The sequence below is a fragment of the Acomys russatus genome, chromosome 3 (assembly GCF_903995435.1).
Source record: "Acomys russatus chromosome 3, mAcoRus1.1, whole genome shotgun sequence".
NCBI lineage: Eukaryota > Metazoa > Chordata > Mammalia > Rodentia > Muridae > Acomys > Acomys russatus.
This window is the reverse complement of record NC_067139.1, coordinates 83,410,157-83,436,289: the sequence shown is the minus strand read 5'-3', so window position 1 is coordinate 83,436,289 and position 26,133 is coordinate 83,410,157. Positions and strand designations below refer to the sequence as shown.

Genomic DNA, 26,133 nt, shown 5'->3' with positions numbered 1-26,133 from the left:
AGTTGTGCTTTAGAAGTCCTGTTCCCAGCATGCCTCCACAGGCGCCAAGATGCACTTTTACTTCTTTGAAAACGATTCTTCAAAATGATTTTAGTCTGGTGAAGCTGTACACATCTTTTGCATTATGTCTTTTGGCATGCACATAGGCTATGTCTGTATATTGAATTAATTCCTTCTATAAGGCAGAGGCAGGCTTTCCACAAACTCCCTTCTAGTTTAGTTTCCCCCAGTGAATTCATTCCTTCCTTTCTCCTTCAGAAAAGAGGATACATCTCTACTGTTTTTTTGGTGTTGCCATGGTAGCCTGTGATACTTCAAAAGTACTGCTTGCCATCCACCAGAGACTGATGTTTCCATAGCAACCAGGTGAAGGCACTTGCTAGATGAGCTGGATACAAGAAGGAATTTTGGTCTCAATTTCGTGTCTGAGCTCTGCTCTTCCTTTTTCTTCACTTGCTGAGTTTGTGCTGAACATGCAGAGCTGGCTTGCTCACAAGACTTTTCCTGACTGAGAACTTTCTGGATATGTGGAGTGAAGCTGACCACCGACTGACATCGAGAGGGAGAGTGCACGTGAGGGAAGACCTGCTCCAAGGCTACTTTTTTTTTTTTTTCAAGATAGGGTTTCTCTGTAGTCCTGGAGTTTGCTCTGTTGACCAGGCTGGCTTCAAACTTGGAGATCCACCTGCCTCTGCCTCCTGAGAGCTGGGATTAAAGGCGTGCGCCACCACACCCCGGCACTTAAGGTGGGCCACTTTTAAGGTGGCTGGCTGTTCAGATGATCTGTACTTGGCTGAAGTCACTGCAGAGCCATTAGGCACTTTTGTCTTTAGAGCAATGGGTAGATGGATGAGGCTGCCTGAGGACTGAAAAAGAGCCAATCAGTGCCGAGCCGAGGAAGGGGGAGACCATGACCTTGGAAATCAGACACTTGTCAAATGTTTGCCAATGTGTTCAAGCCCGTGCTTGAGCGTCCGGAAGCTCTGTAGGCTGCGTGGCTCAGGTTCCTCTTCTGTCACGAGTAGCTGACTAAGCTCTGGTCTTTCATGTACCTCAGATTCCCCCCGCCCCCCCCCATCCATAACAGGAAAGGATGGTCGTGCCTACTTCACAAGTGTGCTCTGAGTGTTAACTGGTTGGTCTGTTACTGTCATCACCTCACTCCTCTGGATGCTTACTCAGGTGCCTTCCCACCTAACTCATCCTCATTTTGGGAAAGACTAAAAATTTACAAGGGGAGAAGGGTGGGTGGGAAATGTGAAATCAATGAGCTCCTAGTGAAAGTGTCAGGTTCCGTGTGTGTACAGTCAGCCTAGTAGGAAAACAAATCCCCATACCCCGGCCATTCTATGCCCGAAGCTCTGTCCAGGCCAATCACAACGAAGACGGCTTTAAAGAGTCAAGGTGAGCCCCACGTAGGTAGCCAGTGTCTGTGCTTTGGTTGGCCTTGAAGAGTTATGAATTAAACAACAAAACAGAAGGCTTCAGTTGCTAGTCTTTTCCCCAAGCCACCAATCCCAGTAATGGGTTGCCAGTGCGTCGTCCCACAGGAGCGTGTTCTGGGAAGCACACTTGTTTTGTTTTGTTTTTTTGTTTTTTTTTCGAGGCAGGGTTTCTCTGTGTGGCCTTGGCTGTCCTGAACTTGCTTTGTAGACCAGGCTGGACTTGAACTCACAGAGATCCACCTGCCACTGCCTCCCAAGTACTGGGATTAAAGGTGTGTGCCACCACGCCCGGCTACTCACTTGTATCACCAGAGTAGTACTATGTGTATCTTGGGTGCCTAAAGAAGGGGTTGGGACTGCCACCGTGAATTCCACTGTGAGTCACTTGACAGATTTTTAAAGATCTCTGTTCTTTTGCCTTGAGCTTTTCTTTGTATCCTTCCAGGGTTGGGGTGGAACTCAGAGACCTGTGCACACCAGGCAAGTGCTCTACCAGCTGAGCTACATCTCCAGCTGTGTGTGTGTGTGTGTGTGCATGTGTGTGCATGTATGTGTGTGTGTGTGTGTGTGTGTGTGTGTGTGTGCAGGCCAGAGGTCAACCTCAGGTCTTGCTTCTCAGGTGCACCCACCTTGACCTTTGAGACACGGTTGCTCTCTGGCCTGGAACTCATCAATTAGGCTAGGCCAGTTGGATATCGGATCCCACACATCCACCTGTCTCTGATTTCCCTCACCTCACCTCTCAGCTGCCCTTGTATTTCATTCTCATAACCACCATTTTATACTTTCAACAATATAAAATGTTCAGACACCTTATACCCTTGAGTTCAGTATAAGGTTCTGAGAAGTGCAGGGCAAGATTCGGAGTGCTAATTGTAAAGCCTGCGAGGTTGTGCTGAATTTACATTTACTTGAGTTTACAAAGCCAGCAAGCTAGGGACGCCCGACATCTGTATTCAAATACACAAAGTCAGGCCGGATGGTGCAATCTATAATCCCAGTGACTCCAGGATGAGACAGAATGACTGAAGTCAGGGTTTGCCTGGGCTACAAGATGAGTTAAAAGCTAGCCTGGGCAGCTTAGTTAGAACCTGTCTAAATTGCTTTTTGAAAAAGTAAAAATAAAAATTTAGGAAAAACAAAACCCCACATAATGGGGCAGCAAAATAACCCGGCAGGTAGGGCCTCAGCTATCAAACCTGAAACTTGAGTTTCATCCCAGTGATCCACATGGAGAGAGAGAGAAAACAGACTCTGACAAGTTGTCCTCTGACCTCCACATGCGTCCATGACTTGTATGTATGCACACGTGCACACTCGTAAACAACAAATGTAATAAAAATGAACTTTGTTATTTAAATCTTTTTTCCTTAATAACAAAGAGAGAGCCCAGACCAGTGGCAGAATGCTTGCTTCTCATGTTTCAGACCCTATGTTCAAAAGAAAAAAAAAAAAAAAAAATCAAGTCGGTGAAAAAGACCTTGGGCAATCCATCCGTGAGCCAGGAAGAAAGGATTGAGACGAAGGATGCCCCTGCCTGCATCGCCGGCTTCCGGACAACCTGGCACCACCATCTACCCAAATGTTATTGCTTCTGCACAGTGATGGGATGAGCTCCGCCATGCACTTTCCTATGTTTTACAATGAATGTACTCCTTTTTTTGTTTTGTTTTGAGACAAGGTTTCTCTGTGTGTCTCTGGCTGTCCTAGACTCACTTTGTAGACCAGGCTGGCCTCGAACTCACAGAGATCCTCCTGCCTCTGCCTCAGAGTGCTGGGATTAAAGGTGTGCGCCACCACGCCTGTCCGAATGTTGAATGTATTCCTTCTTTTCGCCTCTCTCTGTCTCTCTCTGTCTCTGTCTCTGTCTCTGTCTCTGTCTGTGTGTGTGTGTGTGTGTGTGTGTGTGAGAGAGAGAGAGAGAGAGAGAGAGAGAGAGAGAGAGAGAGAGAGAGAGAGAGAGAGAGACAGGGTCTTACTATGTAGCCCTGGCTGTGCTGCAACTCACTTTGTAGACCCAGATCTTGCGTACCCTTTCAGATCCAGAATTCCTAATTCTTTTTTTTTTTTAAATTATCTATTTATTTTATGTATATGAGTGCTCTATCTTGCATGTACACTTGCAGGCTAGAGGAGGGCAGCAGATCTCATTGTAGATGGTTGTGAGCCACCATGTGGTTGCTGGGAATTGAACTCAGGACCTCTGGAAGAGCAGCTAGTGCTCTTTAACAACTGAGCCATCTCTCCAACCCCCCAGAATTCCTAATTCTTACAGTACCTAGAGCACAAATCATGGTCCACAGTGTGTGGTCTAGCGGCCGCTGTTTCTGGGCTATGTGAGCACTGTCACCATCTCGCCCAGCTTTCCAGCTTTAATTGAGAGCCCTTGAGGTTCTGCGAGTGTGTCATGCATGGATCCGCCTTCCCGGAACAGTGCACGGTATGCTGCATATGCTTCCTAGTGGAGGGGAACAAAACGTCTTCAAACACTTGTGGTTGAAATATTAAATTCCCAGAAAAATAGACTTAAGGCTGATGTAGCTTGGGACTGCTAGATTGACAAGGGAGACATGTGTGGGCTTCTTGGGATTTCCAGAGGACTTCTCCCCACAATGCTGGCACCCTTTCAGAGAGGAACCCCCCATTCTAGTCTAGAGGGGGTTAGCTGCAGCACAGCCTAATGTCACTGTAGCTGAGGCTCAAAATGGAAAGACACTTTCCTTGACAAAGAACTGTCCTGTTTCTTTGGCTCCTCAGGAGAGAGCATCCAAGGTCTGGACATTGAGGACACTTGGTGGACAGAGTCACAGGAATGGTAGGAGATGGCCAGGGGGGCATGGGCTTCAGGACAAGTCGACAGTTCTTAAGAGCTCTGTAGAAATCGGACTCTTGGCCACAGGCAACTTAGGCCCCCAGAGTAGCTCACCTCAGGCCAGGCCAACAACTCTACTTTGCCTCGGGCCCAGGGAAGACGGCCAGGCTCTCAGAGAAGAGACCTTACCTCTCCCAAGTCTGGTGGGAGCCTGGCTTTAACTTCTGTCTGTTCTGAGCTCTTTCCCGTAGGCGTCTGGAGGGAACACAGATGGGTCTGGCTGATGGGACTGGCTGAGCTGGAGGGAGGGAGGTTTGTGCTATGTGGCTTTCCTCCTGGGGGAGGTCCTACCATTGACTTCAATAGGCAATATGCATGCTTGGAGCATCCACTGCGTGAAAGGTATCTTTGCTGTTCCTTATCCCTGCTTGACTCTGACAACTGGTGGTCCTCTCCCTGTGTGCTCAGTTCTAGCTTCTTTCTCACATTTGTGCAGCAGCTTCTCTGCTTTTCTCATCTGTCTGTGCTCAGGGCTCTCCTTGGTGCCCCCCCACCCCCGCGTTCTCTGTAACATTGACTTAAAAAACAAATGTTACTTATGCCGGGCATGGTGGTCCACGCCTTTAATCCGAGCACTCGGGAAGTAGAGGCAAGCAGATCTTTGTGAGTTCGAGGCCAACTTGGTCTACAAAGGGAGTCCAAGACAGCCAAGGCTACACAGAGAAACCCTAACTTGAAAACAACAACAACAACAAAAAATGTTATTTACTTATTTTTGTTTTTCGAGACAGGGTTTCTTTGCATAGCCTTGGCTGTCCTGGGCTCCCTTTGTAGATGAAGCTGGCCTCGAACTCACAAAGATCTGCCTGCCTCTGCCTCCCAGAGTGCTAGGATTACAGGTGTGCGCCACTGCACTTGGTTGTTTTGGATTTTCTTAGACAATGTTTTCTCTGTGTAGCCCTGGCTGTCCTGGAACTTATTCTGTAGAGCAGGCTGGCCTTGAGTTCAGAGACCCACCTGCCTCTGCCTTCTGAGTTCTGGGATTGAAGGTGTGTGCCACTACCACCTAGTTTAAAAAAAATCTATTTACTTTATGTGCATTGATGTTCTGCCTGCATGCCTGTCCGTGTGAGGGTTTCAGATCCCCTGGAACTGGAGTTATAGACAGTTTTGAACCTCTTAACCTCTGAGCCATCTCTCCAGCCCTGAGACAGGGTCTCACTGTGTAGCCCTGGCTGATCGGGAACTTACTGCATAGACCAGGCTGGCCTCGAGCCTACAGAGAAACACCTGGCTTTGCCTCTCAAGCTCTGGAATTAAACACATGCACCACAACACCCAGCCTGACAGTTAATTTAAAAGTATTATTTATTTAAAGTATTATTTGTTTGTTGAGACAGGGTTATCTTTCAATTTCAGGGACTGCAGGTGTGCACTTTCACGCCTGGTTCTCTTATTTGGTCTTCTTCTTCTTCTTCTTCTTCTTCTTCTTCTTCTTCTTCTTCTTCTTCTTCTTCTTCTTCTTCTTCTTCTTCTTCTTCTTCTTCCAGAGTTTCTGTGTGTAGCCCTGGCTGACGTGGTTTGCTTTGTAAGACCAGGCTGGTCTCAAACTCACAGAGATCCTCCTGCCATCCTGAGTGCTGGGATTACAGGTGTGCACCACAGCACTAGGTCTTATTTGGTCTTTGAACAAGTCATAAATGCCATGGTTAAAAAATCCAAACCTGGGGGGCTGGTGAGATGGCTCACTAATTAAGAGCACTGGCTACTTTTGCAGATAGCCCAGGTTATCGTTAAGCCTCCAGATGGTGGCTTACAGCAGTTTATAACTCCATTTCCGGGGCATCCAATGTCCTCTGTGGACTCCACAGGCATTGCCTGCACAGGATGCACTGACATACATTTGGGGAAAATGCTCATACATAGAAAATAAGAATAAAATACTAAAAAGAAAAATTTTTTTTTCGAAACCAGATGTGGTGGTTTATACCTGTAGTCCCAGGAGGCTGAGACAAGAGGATTGCTGGGAGTGCAGGACAGCCTGGGGTACAGTGTGAGACCCTATTTCAGAAAGCAAAACTAGGGTCCGGTGAGACAGCTCAGTGGGTAACAGCTCTTGCTACAGCCTGACAGGCAATGTTCCATCCCCAGACCCTTCCAGTAGACGGAGAAAGCCAGCTCCTGCAAGTTGTCCTCCTATCTCCACATGCACACCATGGCTTGCTTATACTCCAGTGCACAAGTAAATGAAACAATACATTTCATTAGTTTATTATTTTATGTGTATAGGTGTTTTTCCTGAATGCATGTCTGTGTGCCACTTACATGCTTGGTGCCCACAGAGATCAGAAGAAAGTGTCAAATTCCTCGGAATTGGAGTTTTAAATTGCCATGCGGGTGCTGGGAACCAAACCTGGGTCCTTTGGAAGAGCAGCTAGTGCTTTTAAGTATTGAGCCATTTCTCCAGTTCCAATTAAAAAAAAAAAGTCAAGGCTGGGGATGGCTACCATGCATGATGCTCCAGGTTCAGTCCACAGCACCCAGGAAGCCAGGCACGGTAGTCAACACCTGTGGCCGAAATGCTGGGGAGGTGGAGGCAAGAGGGTTGGGATACTGGGCAATCCTTGGCTCTGTGTAGCTCAGGCTGGGCTTGGACTCACGATCCTCCTGCTCAGTCTCCTGAGTGCTGGACCAAGTCCCACAAGCTCTGACCTTTCAGCCCATGTTTCTTGTGCTTTTCTACTGCCATCTCCCAGGGTGGCCCCGCATCACTTCCCCGTGTGACACTGTTTCTGGCCCCTGAACTAGTTCCGTAGTTCGTTGTTGTTGTTTGAGACAGGGTTGTTCTGTGTAGCCCTGGCTGTCCTAGAACTCATTCTGTAGACCAGGCTGGCCTCGAGCTCACAGAGATCTGCCTGCCTCTGCCTCCAGAGTGCTGGGATTAAAGGCGTGCGCCCCCACGGCCCGGCAGCTCCATGGTTCTTACCACTCACGGCTGTCCCAGTCCATGCCCAATTCTGTCAGCCTCCTGTTCTCAAGGACCACTGCTAGCATGTCACACATTCAGAGGCCTTCAGTGACTCACTTCCTGCAGTTAGGCACAAGCTCCTTTGCTGACATTTAAGGTCCTTTGTGGTCAGGCTCCAAATCTTTTCTGTGCTCGTCTCTTACCCTCCTCTTCGTGTCCCTGAGGTTTCAACCCAAATGCACAACCATCTGGTCCCTTTTGGGCCCCATGTGTTTTCCTGCGAGTTAAAATCTGACGCCCTGTATTCACCAGCGACAGGACTTCAGGCCTTCTTAACTGCACCACAGCCAGGCAACATCCCTGCCTTTCACCACGGCCAATGCACATGGCTCTGCCCTTTGCATCCCTGCATCTTTCCTGTTATAATTCTCTCTCATCGGTGTTGAACTGCAGTTTTAAAGCTAGAACCAAAGCAGCTACCAGTGATCTACCCTGCTGTTTACTGGGTAACTGCTGGCGAGCTACCCAAATGGTTTCTTCTGATCTAGAACAAACAGCAATATAAAGGTTCATCTATTCCTGAAGAGAATGCTACTATTTTGTCTTCCCACCCTAACCTCTTCCCAGCTGCCCTGCTGCCTAAGCTACACCAGCTTCAGAAGCACCTCGCCTTTTTCTACCAGGTTCTAGGACACGGCATGTGGTGGGCTGGAGGCCTGGCTTCTCCCGCACTCAGGTAGCTGAACTAAATGTCTGGAGGTGAGGGAAGCTGCTGCCTCTGCTCTCTTTGTTCAAACTCACGGCTCAGGCAGCAGCAGGCGTGGGTGTCCCCAGGGGAGGCAGTGACAGCTTCAGTTCTCACACGGGCTTTTGCAGGTGACAGCTGGAGCTATGGGGGGCCCTGCCAAGGGAAGGCAAAAGCCCACCCTAGCATGCCCAAGCTAATGGGCACCCCTGGGGGGAGGACACTGCCTCTACCTTGAGCTAACCCAAGTCAAAGCTGGGTGACTCTGGAGCTCCCTACCTGGTCCCTGCAGGATGGGGAGGATAGAGCTGGAGGCTGGGACTCAGATCGATTCTAGGTCTTTCTCTCCAGATCTGTTGTCTCATTGTTGTCCAGTGCCTGCCCCAGGGCCAAGCCAGCTCCAGGCCGTACCTAAAGATGTCCAGCCCTTGCTTCTCAGTGTCTGCACCTAACAAGCTTCCCCTCACATCTTCTCTGGGAACTCTTCAGAACACAAAGCCAACATAAACACAGTGCAATAGAAAAAAATTTTTTTATTGGAAAGGGAAAGGTTGGCCCCTTGCTGGTGCCTCCTAGGCCCTGGACAAAGAGGATGCCAGCACTCAGCGCTACCTTAGGACATCTAAATGCAGAGAGTCTGCCCACATCTTCACTTCAATAACCTTAAAGGGGACGTGCCATAGCAGAACGGTGAATCAGAGTCTGATATCAAGAATAACTTCCAGGCCCTTTCCTTTAAGAAGTCCTTAAGGGCAAAGTGGCCCAGGGCAGAGGGTAAGAGCACATTTCAGTTCTCTCTGCAACTGTCATCTCTGGGTTTTTACCTTTAAAACTTGCTTAAAGGTAAGGCATGTTCAGAGCATCAAGAGGTCAATTCCATACAGGAGGCTACAAAGCAGTTTTCCAGTTCTAGCTTTTGGAGTCTCGGAGAGGTGGCTTCTTGCGAGTTAGTAATAGTAGTAATAATAATAAAAATACCTTGCAGCACGGATTTCTTCCCTGACTTGCAGGTCTTGAGGCGTTGTGAGTGGTCGGCTGTTCAGACCAGGCATGTGGTGGTGGTGGACCTACCCGGCCCCGCCCCCGGCTCACCCCAGGGCATCCTGGGTATTTTTGGTTTCCTAGACGGACAGGAGTGGGGTGAGGGGGCGAGCGGAGGGCATGGTGACCATGGCGACTGCAGTGACCATGGCGACCGTGGCTCAGAGCACGGAGAGGTCGTGACACGACCTGGAGCGTTGCTTGAAGAACTTGGCGTTGCGCGGCACCAGGTTGGCGAGGAAGCGCTTAGCCTTCTTGGTGAGGCTCTCGCGGCGCGTGGGCGGCGCGGGGCCGTCGGGGCTGCCAGGCTCAGGTCGCCGGCCCCCGGCATGACCTCGGCCCCGCCGCAGCCTGATCTGTCGCACAGCACCCTCGAAGAGCTCCCGAGTGTTATGGTGCAGCGCGGCAGAAGTCTCAATGTGCTTGCAGCTCAGCGTCCCGGCCAGGTGGCGACCCTCTGCAGGAAGGAAGCAGCTCAGGCGCCAGCTGGGCAGCTTTGCCCATGGCTAGGGTGGGCCTTTTATATTTATAGGTGGGGTGAGAGATGGAGTGGGGCCACCGAATCCCAACTCACAAGGGGGCTGGGATCCTATGGCGGAGGTGCAAAAGGGAGGGCAAGGTGCCCAGGAAGGCTAGTGAAGGACCCCAGAAGCTGGACAGTGGACCTGACCCAGGGATCAAATTCAAGAGTTCTTGCACCAGTGTGGGTAAAATTCCTCCCGGAGAAGAATGGCCTGGAAAGTACAGAATGGGTTCAGGATACACACCTTCCAGCGACACCTCTCGGGAGCGGGCCAGATCACTCTTATTTCCAACAAGGATGACAGGTAAGTCATGGTGGGGCCTCCCAGCCCGGAGCCGAAGAAGGGTTTCTGGCACCTTGGAGAAGCTTCGTCGATCGGTGACTGAGAAGACGATGAGAAAGGCATCCCCGGTCTGAAGGCAGTGGTCCTGCAGCCACCCACCTGCATCCCCCTGCAGATGAGCAGAGAACCATAAAATGCTAGGGCTGGAGGCGGAGAGACTGCCCGGAACCTGTGTCCCAGCCACCAGGAATCCAACTGTGTGAGACAGACCGCTTGCTTAGGCCTAGGAGCTAGTTAACGGCAGATTTTTCCCACACCCTGGGGCCTTGTGGAGGACAGCGAAGTTAGTGATGGGAGTCCCACGTGGGAGCCTTGGGGAAATAGGCTCTCAGGGTAGGTTAACCATCTATGCTTTTAGACTTGAGCTCTTGATTTTGAAGGAAGTTATTCGTGACTATGGAAGGGCTGGGGATGTAGCACAGCTGATAGGGTGCTTGCCTACTATGCGCAAAGGCCAGCATCTTTGTTAGCCCCACCCAGCAGGCCAAGGCAAGAGGAGGGGTGTGAGTTCCAGTGTGAGACCCTGTCCCCCAACGCAAAGAGCTAAGTAGGAAAAGAAGTAACAGCATTTAGCTTCTTCTCTTTCTCCCCCTCTATTTTGTCCTGTCATATCAGACGTCAGGCTGAACTATGTACATACGTTCAACCTGACTTGCAGCCGAAGGGTTTGCCAAATTCAGAGTCTAACGTTTGTCTGAGCCCAAAGGTCCTAGAAAAACGGTGAGCATCACAACCAGGAGCTAGGATGGGCATACCAAGGTGGGCCTTTGCCCCCTGAGATGCGGCAGTGCAAAGCCACGGTCCAGCTGCTGTTGGAGGCAGGACCCGCAATACCGGCAGCTGCAGCCAGGCTGCCCGTTCCCTAGTCCCTGGCGCTTCACCTGCTCACTGTCGCAGCTCAGTCCTCACCTGTTCCCAGATGTCATAAACGATTAATGTCACTTCTTCTTTGTCCACCATGATTCGTCTCTCATAGGTGTCCTCTGTTGGGGAAGAGGGAATAAAACAGATGAGATTCCCCAACACTTGTAAGACCTGGCATCTAGGGACACCTTATAGGTAGCTCCCAACATCAGGGAATCTCCTCCAGCGAGACAGCCATAGAAAGCACTGGAGAAATGTGTTTTGGGACTATTCACACCTGAACACTCTCATCCCTGACTAGAGCCCTTCAGGGTGCCCCCCGATACCTGAGCTCTCCATCTCATGAGCACTGTCTCCCTCGAGGCCTCCGAAGGCGCCTGCTAGTGCACTCTTGCCCACGCCACTCTCTCCCACGAGCATGACCTTAAAAACACCATCTTTTTGGGCAAGGGCTGCATCTCCTGAGCCCAAGGAGTCCGAGGAGCCAGAGGACGAGGCCTGAGGCGGCCAGTCAAGTTCATCTACAGCTTGGGCCCGCCGCAGCTGGTGTTTGTAGGGCACAGGCATACTTCCTCTTCGTCTGGGGACCCCAGGGACAGGAGGTGGCCCGCTCCGGTCCAACTCTGCCAGCAGTTTCTCTGGTTTCTGCTTCAGAGATGTAGTTTCTGCTTCTAAAAGAGGAAGCCACGAGTGAGGTGTATCTAGACATCCGCTGAGGGGCTAATTCAGCCTGCTTCTTCAGAGGTCCAGCTATACCCAGCTACAGACCATGGCCCCCAAAGAGTAGAAATTCACTAGTCTAGCCTCACGCGCTAAAATTCCCCCCAAAACCCGAAGTGATGAACTTCCAAGGACCTGGCAGAATGGGTGGGTTTTCCACGTCCATTGTAGCCACAACCTGTTCAAAACTTGTGCCATGTGAGGAAGGCACTTGTGCCCAGGGTTACACACCACTTGCGCCTTACACCACTGACAGCGACGTAGGCACACCCCTACACTAGGTGTCTGGCTTCGTGGGTTGCGAAGCTGTCTTTCCACGAATGGGCCGTGCCTCCTATTGCTTGCTCCACCTCAGTTCCCAAATCAACCTTTGCCTTATTCCTAGGTCTGGGGGGAGCGGCGGGGCAGGGGGAAGGCAGGGTGGATGGGAAGGGAGGCTGGAGGAGGGGAGTGTGGTGAAGGTGAGCATCTCCGCTGGTGAGGTGTGTTGTTTGTGTGTGAGAGAGAATCCGCCTGGATTCTTGCCTGTCCCGGTGAATGGGAGAGCATACTGTGCCCAAGGGGAGGTAGAGGTGGAGAGACTGTACATGTGAGGAGGATGACAATTCAAGGGTTGGGGTAACTAGAGGAACAACAACAGACACAACAAAGGGGAATGGAGCAAGGCTATAAATAGCACGGGATCGATATTTGGCAGGCAGCCAAAGATGGAGCTAGAAGAAGCTCTTACAACAGGTCCCCGGGGAAGCCCCCTTAGCTGGTGATTCCTAGCTTTGCGGGCTGCTCCTTTTCCTTCCGCTCCCCTCCTGGCAAATCCCTGCCTATCAGGGCTGAGGTTAACCTGGAAGCCAAGTGCCAGTTTCTCTAGCGAAGCCCTGGGCGCCCTGGGGGGAGGGGCACCTGGGCAGCTCCCCCTCCTACCCTTTGGCTGTCTAGACCTCAAAAGTGCAGGGGTCTCCTTGGCTGCGTTTGTTCTTCCCTTCTCAAGGAACCCTGACACAGACCTTCCCATCAAAGCTTCCGTTTCCACCCCCCGCCGCCCCCCCCTCCCCACGGCTTCGGCCACATCCTACTCCGCTTAGTCCTCACCTGGTGTGGGTGTCCCTGGCGGGGAGGCCTGGAGGCTGCTAGAAGAACAAAGTGCTGTAGTTTCTGTGTCCGTGTCCATGATGGTATCAGGGTCCGTGTGCATCGGCGTGCATGTGCGAGTGCAGCCCGGCAGCTCACAGCACCAGTCCCTTACTCAGCCGCACTGTCAGCTTTTCCCTTTAAATACTGTCCCCCCCCAACCCGCTCCTCCCCCCCCCCCCCAGACACCTGGGGAAATTGTCCCGCCTCCTGATGAGGTCACATATGCTAATGAGCAGTGATGTAAGCGGGATTCCCTCCTCCTGTCCCCCTCCTTTTTCTTTGTGTCACTTCCCTCCGGGAGCATACTCACGGCACGGCACGGGCACTGCTTGGTCTAGGGGACAACAGAGCAGTCAGAAGGGCAGAAGAGACGGTTTCAGAGGGCAGTGTGGAGGAAGGGGGCTGTGGATAAAGGAGTTGAGGGTGGCAGGAGGCAGGGGCCCCAGGAGGCCAGAGGACTTTGGCTCCAGGGTCCAGGACTTGTTCCCAGCCCCGACCCCACTGTCCGGCTCTGGGTGAGTGAGTGCTCAGTAGCTAAAAAGACGGTGCCGGACTGACAAAAGGCTAACTGGAAAGACAGAAAGAAATGGATCAAGGGACGTCAAAGCTGGGGAACGGCCACCCTACTGTCTACCCTCCTGACTCTGGCTTTTCTAGAGTGAGAGTTACAAAAGTCGCAGACAGCAGGCAGATGGGAGCTCTCTGCGCAGCTTCATTTTGCCTTCGCCGCGGCCTCTCTCTGCTAGGTCTGCGCAGCCGGTGTTAATCTATGGGAAGCCAGAACAGGCAACTCCTGACTGTTCTTGTCTGCCCAGCTCCTCCTCCCCCCCTCAGGTTCTCATTCACGACAGCATCCTTCTACAGACCCTAAGCACCCGGCTGCCTCTCTGCTTCACCCCCCCCCTTTTTTTTTTTTTTGCCTCGTACTCGCCTGGGTTACCCCTCTTCCTTTTCATGACAAAGGTTTAGAGGGTCTGGTGGGTGGCCTGTCTCCAAAGCACTCACGCTCACGTGTCACCAGGATTCCCACCTTTATCTTCCCAGTGCCGAGACAGCCACCCATTTCTACACAAAGCTGCTTGCCTTCTCTTAAATGTCCGCAACCTTCTTTTATTGGTGATACATTTTGCCATCCTCAGTGGACTTTTCCAGTGAAGAAACTAGACGAAATCCTGGGAATATGTGTAGTGTCACTTATCTGGGGACCAGCCCCTGGACAGGCTCTGAGGGAGCTAACATACTCAGGGACGTAACTCCGCAGAGCCTCTGGCTCCAATCACAGCTTACCGCTTTGTTTGCTGCTCCGTGGCTGTGATCACACCCAAAGGCAGCCATGGGAAGCAGAAAGGGTCTACTCGGCTAACTGGGTACAGTGCATCCTCAGGGGACGCCAAGGCAGAAACAAGAGACAGGCGCTTGGCCAGAAATCGTGGGGAAAGCTGTCTACTAGACTGCTCAGCTACTTTTCCCATGTGGTTCAGGGCCCCTGCCTGGGGTAGCACTGCCTACAGTGGGCTAGGACCCACACCAGCTAGCAATCAGGAAAAAGGCCATATAGACATGGCCATAGACCAATCTGACAGAGGCAATCCCTCGATTTAGGCGTGTCACTGTGACAACCGAAGCTATTGTGACATTGATTTTATTCGCAAGTTTCATATACAATGTGTATTCTGCCATAGAAGCAGTTACCTTGGCAGCCATGGGTTTCTATGAGTGCTCCTTAGCCTTTTGGGAAATTTCTTTTCTTTTCTTTTCTTTCTTTTTATTTTTATTTTATATTTATTTTTTTAAGGCAGGGTTTCTTTGTTTAGCCTTGGCTGTCCTGGACTCACATTGTAGACCATACTGGCCTTGAACTCACAGAGATCCGCCTGCCTCTGCTTCCTGAGTGCTGGGAGTAAAGATGGTTTCTTTGTGCAGCTCTGGCTGTGCTGTCCTGGAACTTGCTCTGTAGACCAAGCTGTCCTCGAACTCAGAAATCTGCCTGCCAATGCCTCCTGAGTGCTGAGATTAAAGCATGCACCACCACTGCTAGGTGACCTTTGGAAAATCTTGTATTTCAGATTTTCTTGTATATATGTACATGTGTGTATGCCGTGTATATGTAGGTACCTGCAGAGGTGAAGTTTTAAATCTCGTGGAGCTGTAGCTGTTGTGACCTAAGTGCACACTTAGGTCCTCTGCAACTCTTAACCTCTGAGCTAGTGCTCCAACATCCCCCTCTGCACACCCTCAAACCGTGAGAGAGAGAGAGAGAGAGAGAGAGAGAGAGAGAGAGAGAGAGAGAGAGAGAGTATTTGAGACTAAGTCTTTCGTTTGTTTTTGTTTTTGAGACAGGGTTTTTCTTTGAGGCCTTGGCTGTCCTGGACTCACTTTATAGACCAGGCTGGCCTTGAACTCACAGTGATCCACCTGCCTCTGCCTCCCAAGTGCTGGGGTTAAAGGCGTGCACCACCACGCTCGGCACTTACCTCAGCGATTCTGGAACTTTGTCCCCAAAGCTGTCCTTGACCTCATGGTGATTTTTTTGCCTCAGCCTACTGAGTGCTGGGGTTAGACATGTACCACCATGTCTGGAGTTTTGCGTTTTTGTCTATGTGTATGGACACATGTATGTAGCTGCACTCATGAAGAGATCAGAGGACGATTTGGAAGCTGCTCTCTCGCTCTCTCTTTCTACCATGTGGGCTGCAGGTGTACTGAACTCAGGTTGCAGGCCTGGTAGCAAGTGCCTTTACCCAGTAAGCCAGCTCACCAGCCCTGTTTATCTTTTATAGTTTTATTTAATTTTTTGAAGTTCTTGGGATAAAATCCAGGCCACCATACATCTGATACCACTGTGATATTTCTCCAGCTCTATTTTTGAAGTTTAAATTGTTATTGGGCATGGTGGCACATCTGCAATCTGTCTAGGCCAGTGGTTCTCAACCTTCGTAATGCTGCGACCCTTTAATACAGTTCCTCATGTTGTGGTGAGGAACATAAATTTAACATTAATTAATTAATTTAGTTAGTTTTATGAGACAGGGTTTCTCTGTGTAGCTTTGGCTGTCCTGGACTTGCTTTGTAGATAGACCAGCCTGGCCTTGAACTCACATCGATCCACCTGCCTCTGCCTCCCGAGTGCTGGGATTAAAGGCGTGCGCCACCACGCCCGGCCATAAACTTATTTCTGTTGCCACTTCATAACTGTAATTTTGCTGCTGTTATGAGTCGTAATGTAAATGTCTGTGTTTTCCGATGGTCGTAGGCGACCCCTGTGAGAGGGTCGTGACCCAGGGATGGAGAACTATGGAAGATTATGGAGTTGAGAAACCCTGTCTCACAACTAAACTCAGGTGGGGTGTGGTGGCGCACGCCTTTAATCCCAGCATTTGGGAGGTAGAGGTAGGCAGATCTCTGTGAGTTCCAGGCCAGGTTGGTTTACAAAGTAAGTTCAGGATAGCCAAGGGTACACAGAGAAACCCTGTCTCAAAAAACAAACGAACAAAAAACAAACCCTCCCAAAACCCAAAACCAGCTGGGCGTGGTGGTGGTGCTCGGGAGGCAGAGGCAGGTGGATCTTTGTGAGTTTGAGGCCAGCCTGGTCTACAGAGCAAATCTAGGACAGCCAAGGCTAACACAGAGAAACCCTGCCTCAGAAAACAAACAAACAACAAAACAAACACAAAACCCAAACAAACAAACAAACAAAAAACGCTCAGAAAACACCCTGCAATGCAAGCTTTACATACCTGCAAAACTCACTTGGGTGCTTGGATTCATTTATTTGCTATTATGTAAGAGTGAGTTAAAAGCTGCACTCCTTGGCAAGCTGCCCATTGGCACCTCCACCTCCCCATACCAGCCTTAGACTACAGGAGCAGTGAGGGTTTCACTTTGAACAGCCCTCCCCACTGTCACACCAAGAGGGGGCTAGATGTGTCTGCTGCTGTATACCCATGCCAATCCCTCTCCTCACTCCCTTCTAAGGACCTTTGTGGGGTCCTGAGACTGGGCTCCACAGCATTTAAATGGACATATGAAAGCCGGTCGTGGTGGCACACGTGGGGATTTAGTTCAGTGGTAGAGCACTTGCCTAGCAAGTCCAAGGCCCTCAGTTCAGGCCTTAGATCTGGGGTGGAGGTGGGAGAGTCCAACTGTAGGGCATTTTCTTAATTAGAGATTGATAGGGAAGGGTCCATCCCATTGTGGGTGGGGCCATCCCTGGGCTGATGGTCCTGGGCTCTATAAGAAAACAGGCTGAGGGCTGGAGAGATGGCTCAGAGGTTAAGGGCACTGGCTGCTTTTCCAAAGGTCCTGAGTTCAATTCTCAGCAACCCCATGGTGGCTCATAACTGTCTATAATCTCTCTATAATGAGATCTGGTGCCTTCTTCTGGCCTGCAGGTGTACATGTAGTCAGAACATTGTATACTTAATAAATAAATCTTGAATTAAAAAAAAAAAAAGTAGGCTGAGCAAGCCACGATGAACAAGCCAGTAAGCAGCACCCCTCCATGGAGCCTGCATCAACTCCTGTTCCCAAGTTTCTGTCTTAAGTTCCTGGCCTGACTTCCTCCAGTGGTGGACAGCAACAGACAGACATGTAAGCCAAAATAACCTTTTTCCTCTCCACTTTGGTCTACATGGTGTTTCATTACTAGCACAGCCTAGGGGGATGTGACACCCTGGCCTCTTCCTCGCCCCCCTACAGGTCACATTCATGAATGATTCTACTATGTCTTGAGTTTCTGCTGTGACCTGATTGATGCTCCCTGCATCAAGCAGCATTACAGGGCAGAATCTCCAGAACTGTGACCAAACTAACTGTGTGAGACAAGGGCTTGCTCTGCACCTTAGGCCAGTATTAAACTCATGACACTCTTGCCTCAGCCTCCCTTGTATGTGCTAAGATTGTATGGTCCACACTCCTACCTCTTCCTTCTTTTTCTAAGTTGGTTGTCTCTGTTGTTTGCTACAGTGGCAGTAACACTGCCCACCCCCACCCCTACCCGCCTCTGCCCTGGGCCCTGGTCAAAGTAAATCTGAGCTGTTGGTAGAGTGTATACCTAGTTAGGGTTCCCTAGAGGGACCAGTCAACTTGACAGTCCAGATTAACCATTTATCAGAGTTAGCAAGAACGAAGCATTGGCTTCAATCCCAGCGCCATATAAACCTGGTATAGTGTTACATGCCTGTACTTCCAGAACATGGTGGCCTGCGATAGTCTTTTTTTTTTTTTTTTTTTTAAAAAAGGAAACCTTAGCAATTGAATCTGTTTCCCTATATTGTCTGTGCAAGGTCAGTTTCCCTTCCCACCAACCCTGGGGTTCCACTGTGGCTGGCCAAAGGGAAGTTCCAGCTTGCATCAGCACACACAGAACTTCTACAGTCATCTACAAGCACAGGCCTCTCTAGTGAACGCGTTTCCAAGTGTTCCAGCCAACACGCCAATGCACTGTAAATAGGAGCGCTCTCACTTTAACCTCTGTCCATGTTGCAAACACCCCAGGAAGGGAAAGGCCTGGAGGAGGAGGTGGAGGGATTAAGGTATCAGTCCACAGGATTGGTCGGTCTGTCTGTAGATCAGTCTGTTGGTCACAGGGTTTCCCTGTGTCGCCCTGGCTGTCCTGCAACTCTCTCTGAAAGCTGAACCACTTTTATTTGAAGGGTCCAAGGACTATTTTTGTGGGAAGGACAGTCCAAAGGGAAAAGTGTAAGACAGCCAGCCTGGCAGCAGCAATCTCTGGTGAGGGTGAGATCAAAGCTCAGGGTTATTGTGATCCAAGCCATTTGAGGGTCCTAAGAGGGGAGAGCCTGGGACAGCCAGCTCCCTGGGGACTTGTAGCGAGTGCTGACTTTGCTCTGAAACCCTGGCTTCCGTGTTCAGACTGCTTGTCTTGTCTAGGATTCGGCTTACTGCTGACAGCATAGGGTTGGAAGACCCCTTGGGTCTGGTCAGTCTGGCCAGCAGTTTTATAACCTTAACCTCATTTTCCTTCTGCTCCTTACCTGCTTTGAAAAGCCTAGCTGGAGACCTCACCTAGCTTGCATGGGTTTTATCTGCGAACAGACTGCTGCCGTGACCTGTGCTCTGAGAGTGGTCCATAACCGGAACCTTTCTTGACTTCAGGGCCCAGCTGGCTCCGATGTCTGGCCTGTGAGTTCAGGCTCGAGGCTGAGCCTGATGTCGGCCCAGTGCAGGGCTGGGCCCCGACGAGTGAGGCTGGAGATGGTGACTCCTCAGGGTTCCCTGCATGGCCCTGCCTTCTAAGTAGCAGGCAGTTGAAAAGTTCACAGGAAGAGGGCAAAAGCAGCAGGCTGAGTCACACAGCCTCCAGAGGAGGGGCAGAGGCAGAGGTGGGGTACAGGGACACGGCTAATTTGCCAACGGCTGAAATTTATGATTATTTTATTTCCCCCTTGATTTCCTGGACAACAAAGTGGCTAAGGGACAAACGCACTTGTCTTCTCTCAGAGGACTAGGGATGGAGGCTGGCAAAACCATCACCTTGCCAAATCCTCCCCTTGGGAGCTACAAGCTCTCCAGGCAAGCACAGTCTTAGGGCCACTTTTGGGCAGGGAGTTGGGAAGGATGGAGCATTCAACTGTGATCCATTTGGAACCTTTCTTAACACAGCAGGATGGGCAGAGGGCAGTGGTGGAGTCTCATACACAGAAGGTGCTCTCAGTGAGCTCTCTGGCCTGCCTGAAAGACACCTAACTTTCTGCCCTACATAGATCAATGGGGAAGCAGAACCAATGCCAAAGGATCATACCATTGTGTCCAGAGCCCTAAGGAAGCCAGGTTCCCTTAGGCAAGCAGTGGTTCGTCCTCTGCCTCAACCACCCAGACCTCTGGCTCAGCCAGCGGCATTAACAATACATCGTCCTCATCCTCTGGGGCCAAGACTGCTGTGTGAGGCCCAGCTGGGGTCCAAGTGGGTCCTGGGGGCCACAGGCTGGGTAGGAGGCGGCCTCGTAGGGCGTGTACAACTCCGGACAACAGTGATGGTTCTATAGGCACTGAGGGCAGTGGCCCTGGAGGCTCGGCAACAGTACCAAGGGCTGGAAGTGTACTTGGGGTTGGGATGGGGGCTTTGCTGGGTAACGGAGGAGCCTGTTCCCCATCCTGCCCCCCTACAGCCCCACCCTCACAAGCTTGGCCTGTGCTGTCATCCAGGGCCTCAGAGGGAGCAGAAGGTGTGACCTGGGTTCTGGTCTCAGGGGCCCGAGCTGGGGTACTGGTTCGAGGAAGCAGGCCCCAACGGCGGAGACGGCGGACCAGACGACGAACTGAGCGTCCCCGCTGGCGACGGCGGCCCCCTGAAGGGCCTCCTGGGGTCATATCTTGGCGTAAGATCTGGAGCAGAGAACGTAGGTTCCCCAGCACGGAGTTCTGCAAGGGGAGGGCACAGACATCAGAGTCAGGGGAACAAGGCTGGTGCCACGAGGTCCCGAGTGGGAGGAGTGACTTACGTCATTAGGGTTCTCTGTGGGGAAGTCTTCCACGGGCGGGATGGCACCCTGGGCAATAAGCTGCCCGTAGGAAGGGGGTGCCTGCTGCTGCACAATCTCAGCCTCCATCCGCGACAGGGGGGCAAAGATGCTAAAAGGAAAGAGGGCCACTCAGTCACGAGTCACTCCCAGGGAGGGCCACGTGCTGCAGCCTGGAAGGTCTCCACCCTCCATACCCAGGCCAGGGCAGATAGAGCTATGCCATGTCCCATGCCATGGCTCCAAGTCATGTCCCTTCCTTCCTAGACACTGCTCCCATGAGCTGATCACAGGAACCACTCTTCGAGGTGGCCCTGCTCAGTCTCCAGAAACTGCACAGGCCCCACCTCCACCTCACCCTCAGCACCCCCCAACCCCAACTGACCTGTACTCCTGGGTGCGAATGGCATACAGTTTGCAGGTGCAGCCCAGAGCGATGACCAGCAACAGGCCGCACACCAGGCTGCCAATGACTGCTGCTGTGATGACTTTCCGGGGCAGGGCATAGGAGCAGTTCCACTCGTCACTGCCGTCAGTACAGTCCGGCTGTCCGTCACACACCCATGTCTCATACACGCACTTCTCGTCCCGGCATCGGAAGTTGCCGGGCTGGCAATGCCGGCAGCGCCTCTCATCTGCTCCGTCAGCACAGAATGTTTGGTAGTTGCAGCGGTCGGCAGGCAGGTAGCAGGCTGTGGCCCCGGGGGTGCCAACAGCTCCACAGGGGTAGTGCCCAGGTGGGCAGCCAGGGCAGCCCTCTTCATCCGTGCCGTCGGCACAGTCCCACGAGCCATCGCAGCGCTGTGCCTCGCTATAGCAGCGCTCACCTAGGTTTTCACCGGCCCCTAGGCCGGAGCCCAAGCCACAGGGTCTGTCCCAAGGCAAACAGTATCCCCGAACATGGTAGGTAGCATTAAAGCCCCGGCCACTGCTCCAGGCAACTGTGTGATAGGACACAACAGCCTGACCTGACAGAGTCTCCACAGTGACAGCCTTGCCATTGCTGAAGTGCGTGAGACTGCGTAGCAGTCGAGGAGTCTCAGGGGGCCCAGCGCCATCGTACACCCGCACTGCGTCTCCATAACCCAAGTCCAGGGCTGTGAAGCGCACTGCCAGCCTCCGGCCGTCATGGGGGTCCAGCAGCCACAGGCAGGACTGCGGGTGGGAGGCTGAGGGCAGGTGTGAATATCCAGGCGAAGAGAAGACGCCATAGAAGTCCTCCAAGGTGAGATTGCAGGGCAGAGTTGGCGCAGGGGCTGGGTTCAGGTTAGGGAACGGGTCTGAGCCACAACCTGCCTCGTCAGAGCCATCCCCACAGGCATCGATCCCATCACAGCGCTGAGCAGCTGGCACGCAGCGGTGGTTCAGGCACTGGAACTCTTCCTGCAGGCACAGTAGCCAATCTGCAGAGGCATCGTAGAGACTTGGGAAGCGCCCAGAACTCCCAGGATCCTTGTCTCTACCCCAGAACTCCCACGTCTACTCTGATGGCCCCAGGGCAACTCCTTCTTTAGCTTACCTTGACTATAAGACAGCAAAAAGCCCTGCCCCATGGGTGCTCTGGCCCCAGCATAGCTGTATGTGATGGTGACATTGCCCCCTGGCAACTGCAAAGGGCTGGCAGGAGCCTCACACAGGGAGATTGGTGGCTGGAGAGGGGAGTGCAGGATTAAGTGCTCTGAGCCACAGGCCAGGTGCAGCTTCTGGAACCTACAAGGCACAGAAGAGCAAGTCATGAGATGCTCTGGAGTTTTGCTCGCTGCTTCCCCTCTTGGCGGCAGGCCCCTGGTAGCCCAGGAAGCACAAACACTTCCTTACCCATGATTCAAAGAGGCAAATGAAAACTCAGCCTGTCCTGTGGCAGTAAATACAACCAACAGAGAAAGTTCCCACAGAGGCAACATCAGACCACAAGACCCTTCCTGGAGCTCTCTGAGAGGCCTGACTTGCGCTCAGGGACTAAGGTGAAGCCAGGTTTATTACTTTCATGTGGTTGCAATACCATCACCCAAGTACAGTGCCCAGCAGTTAGCTGACAAAATGTACGACAGTTCAACTAACCACAACAGGTCAACCCCACAGCCTACGAGGTAAAATCTGACATCTCCACGGCTGTCCCCCTGGGTCACAACAGCATCTTTTTTATTCTTCTCTCTTTTATACGCCTTCCTGGACAAACGCTTTGCTTCCGGGTTTTTTGTTTATTTGTTTAGTTTAGTTCTCCCCCCCCCCAGGCAGGGTTTCTGGGTGTAGCCCTGACTGTTCTAGAACTTACACTGTAGATCAGGCTGACCTCAAACTCACAGAGATCCGCCTGCCTCTGCCTCCTGGTGTGGAGATTACAGTCATGTGCCACCACTGCCTAGCTTAGGTAAATTCTTTTTTTTTTTTTTTTTTTAAAGATTTATTTATTATTTATACAGTATTCCGCCCACACGTGCGCCTGCCCACCACAAGAAGGCACCAAATCTCATTATAGGTGGTTGTAAGCCACCATGTGGTTGCTGGGAAATTGAACTCAGGACCTTCAGAAGAGCAGCCGGTGCTCTTAACCCTTTGAGCTATCTCTCCAGCCCAACTTAGGCAAATTCTTATCAAGAGAAGTGTGTAAGGCAAACTGCCAGTGGACATGCGCCCTAGTGAGGAGACTTAGACTACTAGCAGATTTGGGGTCAGGGGTTGGGATTACTGCTTAAAGGCAGAGGCCTCTTGCCTAGGATGTGTCAAGCCTTGGGTTGTATCCAAGAACTGAAAGCAAAGTAAACAAACAAAAATATACCCCCCCCCAAAAAAAAGAAAGAAAGAAAGAAAAAAATCAATATTGGGCATCATGACTCCCCAAGAAAACTCAAACCCTGGGAGGATGAGGTAGAGCAGAAGCTTAAGGCCAGCCTGGGCTACACAGGGAAATTCTGTCTCCAAAACAACAGGGGTGCTGGAGAGATGGCTCAGAGGTTAAGAGCACACTGGCTGCTCTTCCAGAGGTCCTGAGTTCAAGTCCCAGCAACCACATGATCGCTCACAACCATCTATAGTGAGATCTGGTGTCCTCTTCTGGCGAACACAGTATACATAGTAAATTAAAAACCAAACAAAGGAAGGAGAGGAGAGCCGAGGGGAGGGGAGAAGAGAAAGAGAGAAGGGAAGGGAAAGGAAGAGGAGGGGAGAGGGTTGAGGGGAGAGCAAGGGTGGAGCAGGCAACGAGGAGAGGCCAACCCGACCCGCAGAAGGTTTGTTTGGCTAGGGATTTGCCAGGACTTCCGCACACCCTACTCAATGAGCTGGTAATACAGTGCCAGCCCGCGAGGAAGGGGCTATCTTATCGACAAGGAGGCCATGCTACAGATTAAAGGGCTCATCACAAGTCTACCTGAGTTTCCAGAGTTCTTTAAAGGCAGTCGGTGCCCAAGCTAAGCATCCTCACAGTCCATCTCAGTCACCCAGCCAAAACCAAATTCTATTCTTCTGCTGACAAGGATAGAAATACCACAGAAAAGTGATGTAGAGGGGGAGGGAAGAGGCAGTAGAGAGAAATGGGGACTTGCCTTGTTTCTCACCTGACAGTTACTGTCTGTTCCTTGGTGCCCAGAATAAGCCAGGTGCAGTTGGCAGGGGAGCTGCGGCTGTCCCGGCTCAGAGGCCTCTGTAAAGTGCCCTGTACTTCCAAGAGCACTGCTGGAGGTGCCTCACAAGCTGGCGGGAGAAGGTGGGGACGCTGGTAGAGCCTTTCACCATTCTGCACCCCCACCTTGAGATCTCAGGGTACCTCAAGAAGGTGCAGAAATCCCTGCCCGCCAGTTAAAGCCCACTGGTTTCCTCCCTTCCTCTTCCTTGTCTTTTAAAGACAAAACCTCTTAGGCTATCCTCAAAAGTCACTAGGTAGGTGACGTTGGCCTTGAATTGATTCTCCTGCCTCTGCCTCTCAAGTGCTGGGATTATAGGAGTCAGCCACTCCCATCTCTTTTCCATATTCTTCATACTCTGTCTTAAATATTACCACCAAAAGTAATGTTAAGGTAGGCTTTGTGCCAGCCACAGGGCCTGAAGGCAGAAGAAATACTGTTTCTACTCTCAGGAAGACCTTACTCTAGCTAGGGGAACAAAACACGGATGGTACACGGAAAAAAACGAGATGGTTCCTAACAACTACCAGGTATTGGGTCTCAATTTTCCCTCCTGTAAAATAATGGGTGATTGGGGGCTGGAGAGATGGCTCAGAGATTAAGGGCACTGGCTGCTCTTCCAAAGGTCCTGAGTTCAATTCGCAGCACCCACATGGTGGCTCACAACCATCTACACTGAGATCTGATGCCTTCCTCTGGCCTGCAGGCATACATGCAGGCAGAACACTGTATAAATAATAAATAAATCTTTTTTTAAAAAATGGGTGATCCAGGATCAAGGACCGAGCACGCACCTTCATCCCCAGAACCCTAGGAATTCCCTCCACTCACCAGAATTTGGGAAAGTGATCCGGTCTGGACGGGCCAGAGCACCTCCTAGAGGGGGATCGAGAAAGGGCAACAGAATGAGTCACAAGTTTACTTCACCTGGGCAACTCCAGGGAGAGGCCCATCTGAGACTTCCGGGCAGTTTATAGGAAGGGGTAGAGGAGCCGGAAGGAGATGCACGACCTCGCCGAAAGGTCGCCTTCCTTGGCTGTGGGTGGGAGGGGCGATGTGGAACAGCTCGAGAGAAGACGAGGCTCGACGGGGCGACGATCGCAGGGAGCCGGGGTCGCTCTGGAGGGCGCGGGACGGCGGGCAGTGACAACAGGGTGGGGACTCTTACCGAGGAGGAGGAGGAGGAGGAGGGAGAGGGCCGGAAGCATCCTGGGTCCAACAGAGGTGCCAGCAGGGTCCCGGGGCGCCGCTCGTCTACCTGGCAGGGAGCTCCGCGGGGTCGCCGGGCGGGGGCTGCATAGCCCCAGAGCGACCCAGGCTCGGGGTGCCAGGACTGGACGCGCGGCGGAGCGGAAAAGGGGTGACGCCTCTTGCCAACTTCAGAGTTGATCGCTCCTCACCGGTGTCCGGCTGTGCTCGCCCGCAAGGCCGCGAGTGCCCGGGCCAGGCCCGGTCGCACCTGCTAGCCTCGACGCTGCGTCTTCCGCAGACCAAACTTTGTTGACTGTCCGTCCCGGAGCCGGCGCGCTGCTCGGTCCCCGCGGCCCACGGGGAGCGGGACCGGGGCTTCGCAAAGCTCGCGGTGCCCAGCGGACCCCGGCCGAAGCCCAGCAAGCCGGCGACGAGGGGCGCGGCCAGCCTGGCCCCACCCCTGCCAGTCACAGCGCGGCCCCGCCCACCCGCGCTCAGCCCCTTTCCGGGTTACTTTTGCACTCCGGCTCTGGTTAGCTTTTTGCCTGTGGCGGGCGTTATCTTTCGGACGCGTCTTGTCAAAGGATGTCAGCTTTTCTTCCCCGTAACTGTTTTCAGTGTCTTTGGGCCCTTAGAATTTTCAGTACTTTTTCTTCACCCGGCGCCTGAGATCCGGTGGCGCTTCTGGAAGTAAGCCTTTACTGAACCAATAACCAGGCGCTATTATAATTATCGGCTACAGTGTTTATTCATCTCTCCCGCCCCCGCCCCAGCTTTGGAAACTGACACTTCCTGTAGGCTGGGGCCTAGATTGTGTACTTTTGTCCCAGCTGTGCTGCATGCTTCTCTGCTGAGACGCAGTAAGATCACAACAAATGGGAAATACATAATATGGCTTCATCACTTGCTGGCTCGGTGAACTCGGGAAAAGTTACCATGCCTTGCAGCAGTCCTGTAAAATCGAGGTTCGTGATAGTGCAACTCCCTCTTAGATGGTACTTGTGAACATTTAAAATGATAATGTAGGTTGAGCCCCCAAGCACATTGGCAGACATAGGAACTGAAGTGCCTCTATCTGATAGCAACTATTATTTTTAGTCACAGGATGACATTAAATTTTGTGGGCTTAAGGTTACCAGTTTCCTGTGGCACAGGTGGGAAATATTCGCAAAGAATAACAAATTGAGCTTTCCCCCCTCCCCTCAACATTTCAGGCTTGTACCTAAGTACGTTTAGCACGCACACA

The 26,133-nt window shown here is 51.8% G+C and overlaps 2 protein-coding genes across 2 annotated transcripts; both read right to left on the bottom strand.

Moving 5' to 3' along the window:
• Nucleotides 1-9,058: 9,058 nt before the first annotated feature.
• Rem2 (RRAD and GEM like GTPase 2) lies at nucleotides 9,059-12,738 on the bottom strand. The gene is made up of 5 exons (XM_051143407.1): nucleotides 12,551-12,738; nucleotides 11,068-11,412; nucleotides 10,787-10,860; nucleotides 9,779-9,986; nucleotides 9,059-9,468 (listed from the first exon to the last, which is right to left on the bottom strand). Exons 1-5 carry the CDS (start codon nucleotides 12,651-12,653, stop codon nucleotides 9,173-9,175), a joined length of 1,026 nt encoding a protein of 341 aa, XP_050999364.1. The 5' UTR covers nucleotides 12,654-12,738; the 3' UTR covers nucleotides 9,059-9,172.
• Nucleotides 12,739-19,142: 6,404 nt separating this feature from the next.
• Lrp10 (LDL receptor related protein 10) lies at nucleotides 19,143-25,308 on the bottom strand. Its single transcript, XM_051143070.1, has 7 exons — nucleotides 24,865-25,308; nucleotides 24,528-24,572; nucleotides 23,631-23,766; nucleotides 21,593-21,783; nucleotides 20,459-21,476; nucleotides 20,056-20,185; nucleotides 19,143-19,975 (listed from the first exon to the last, which is right to left on the bottom strand). The coding sequence occupies exons 1-7, from the start codon at nucleotides 24,902-24,904 to the stop codon at nucleotides 19,391-19,393; spliced, it is 2,145 nt and encodes a 714-aa protein (XP_050999027.1). The 5' UTR covers nucleotides 24,905-25,308; the 3' UTR covers nucleotides 19,143-19,390.
• Between the last annotated feature and the right edge of the window lie 825 nt (nucleotides 25,309-26,133).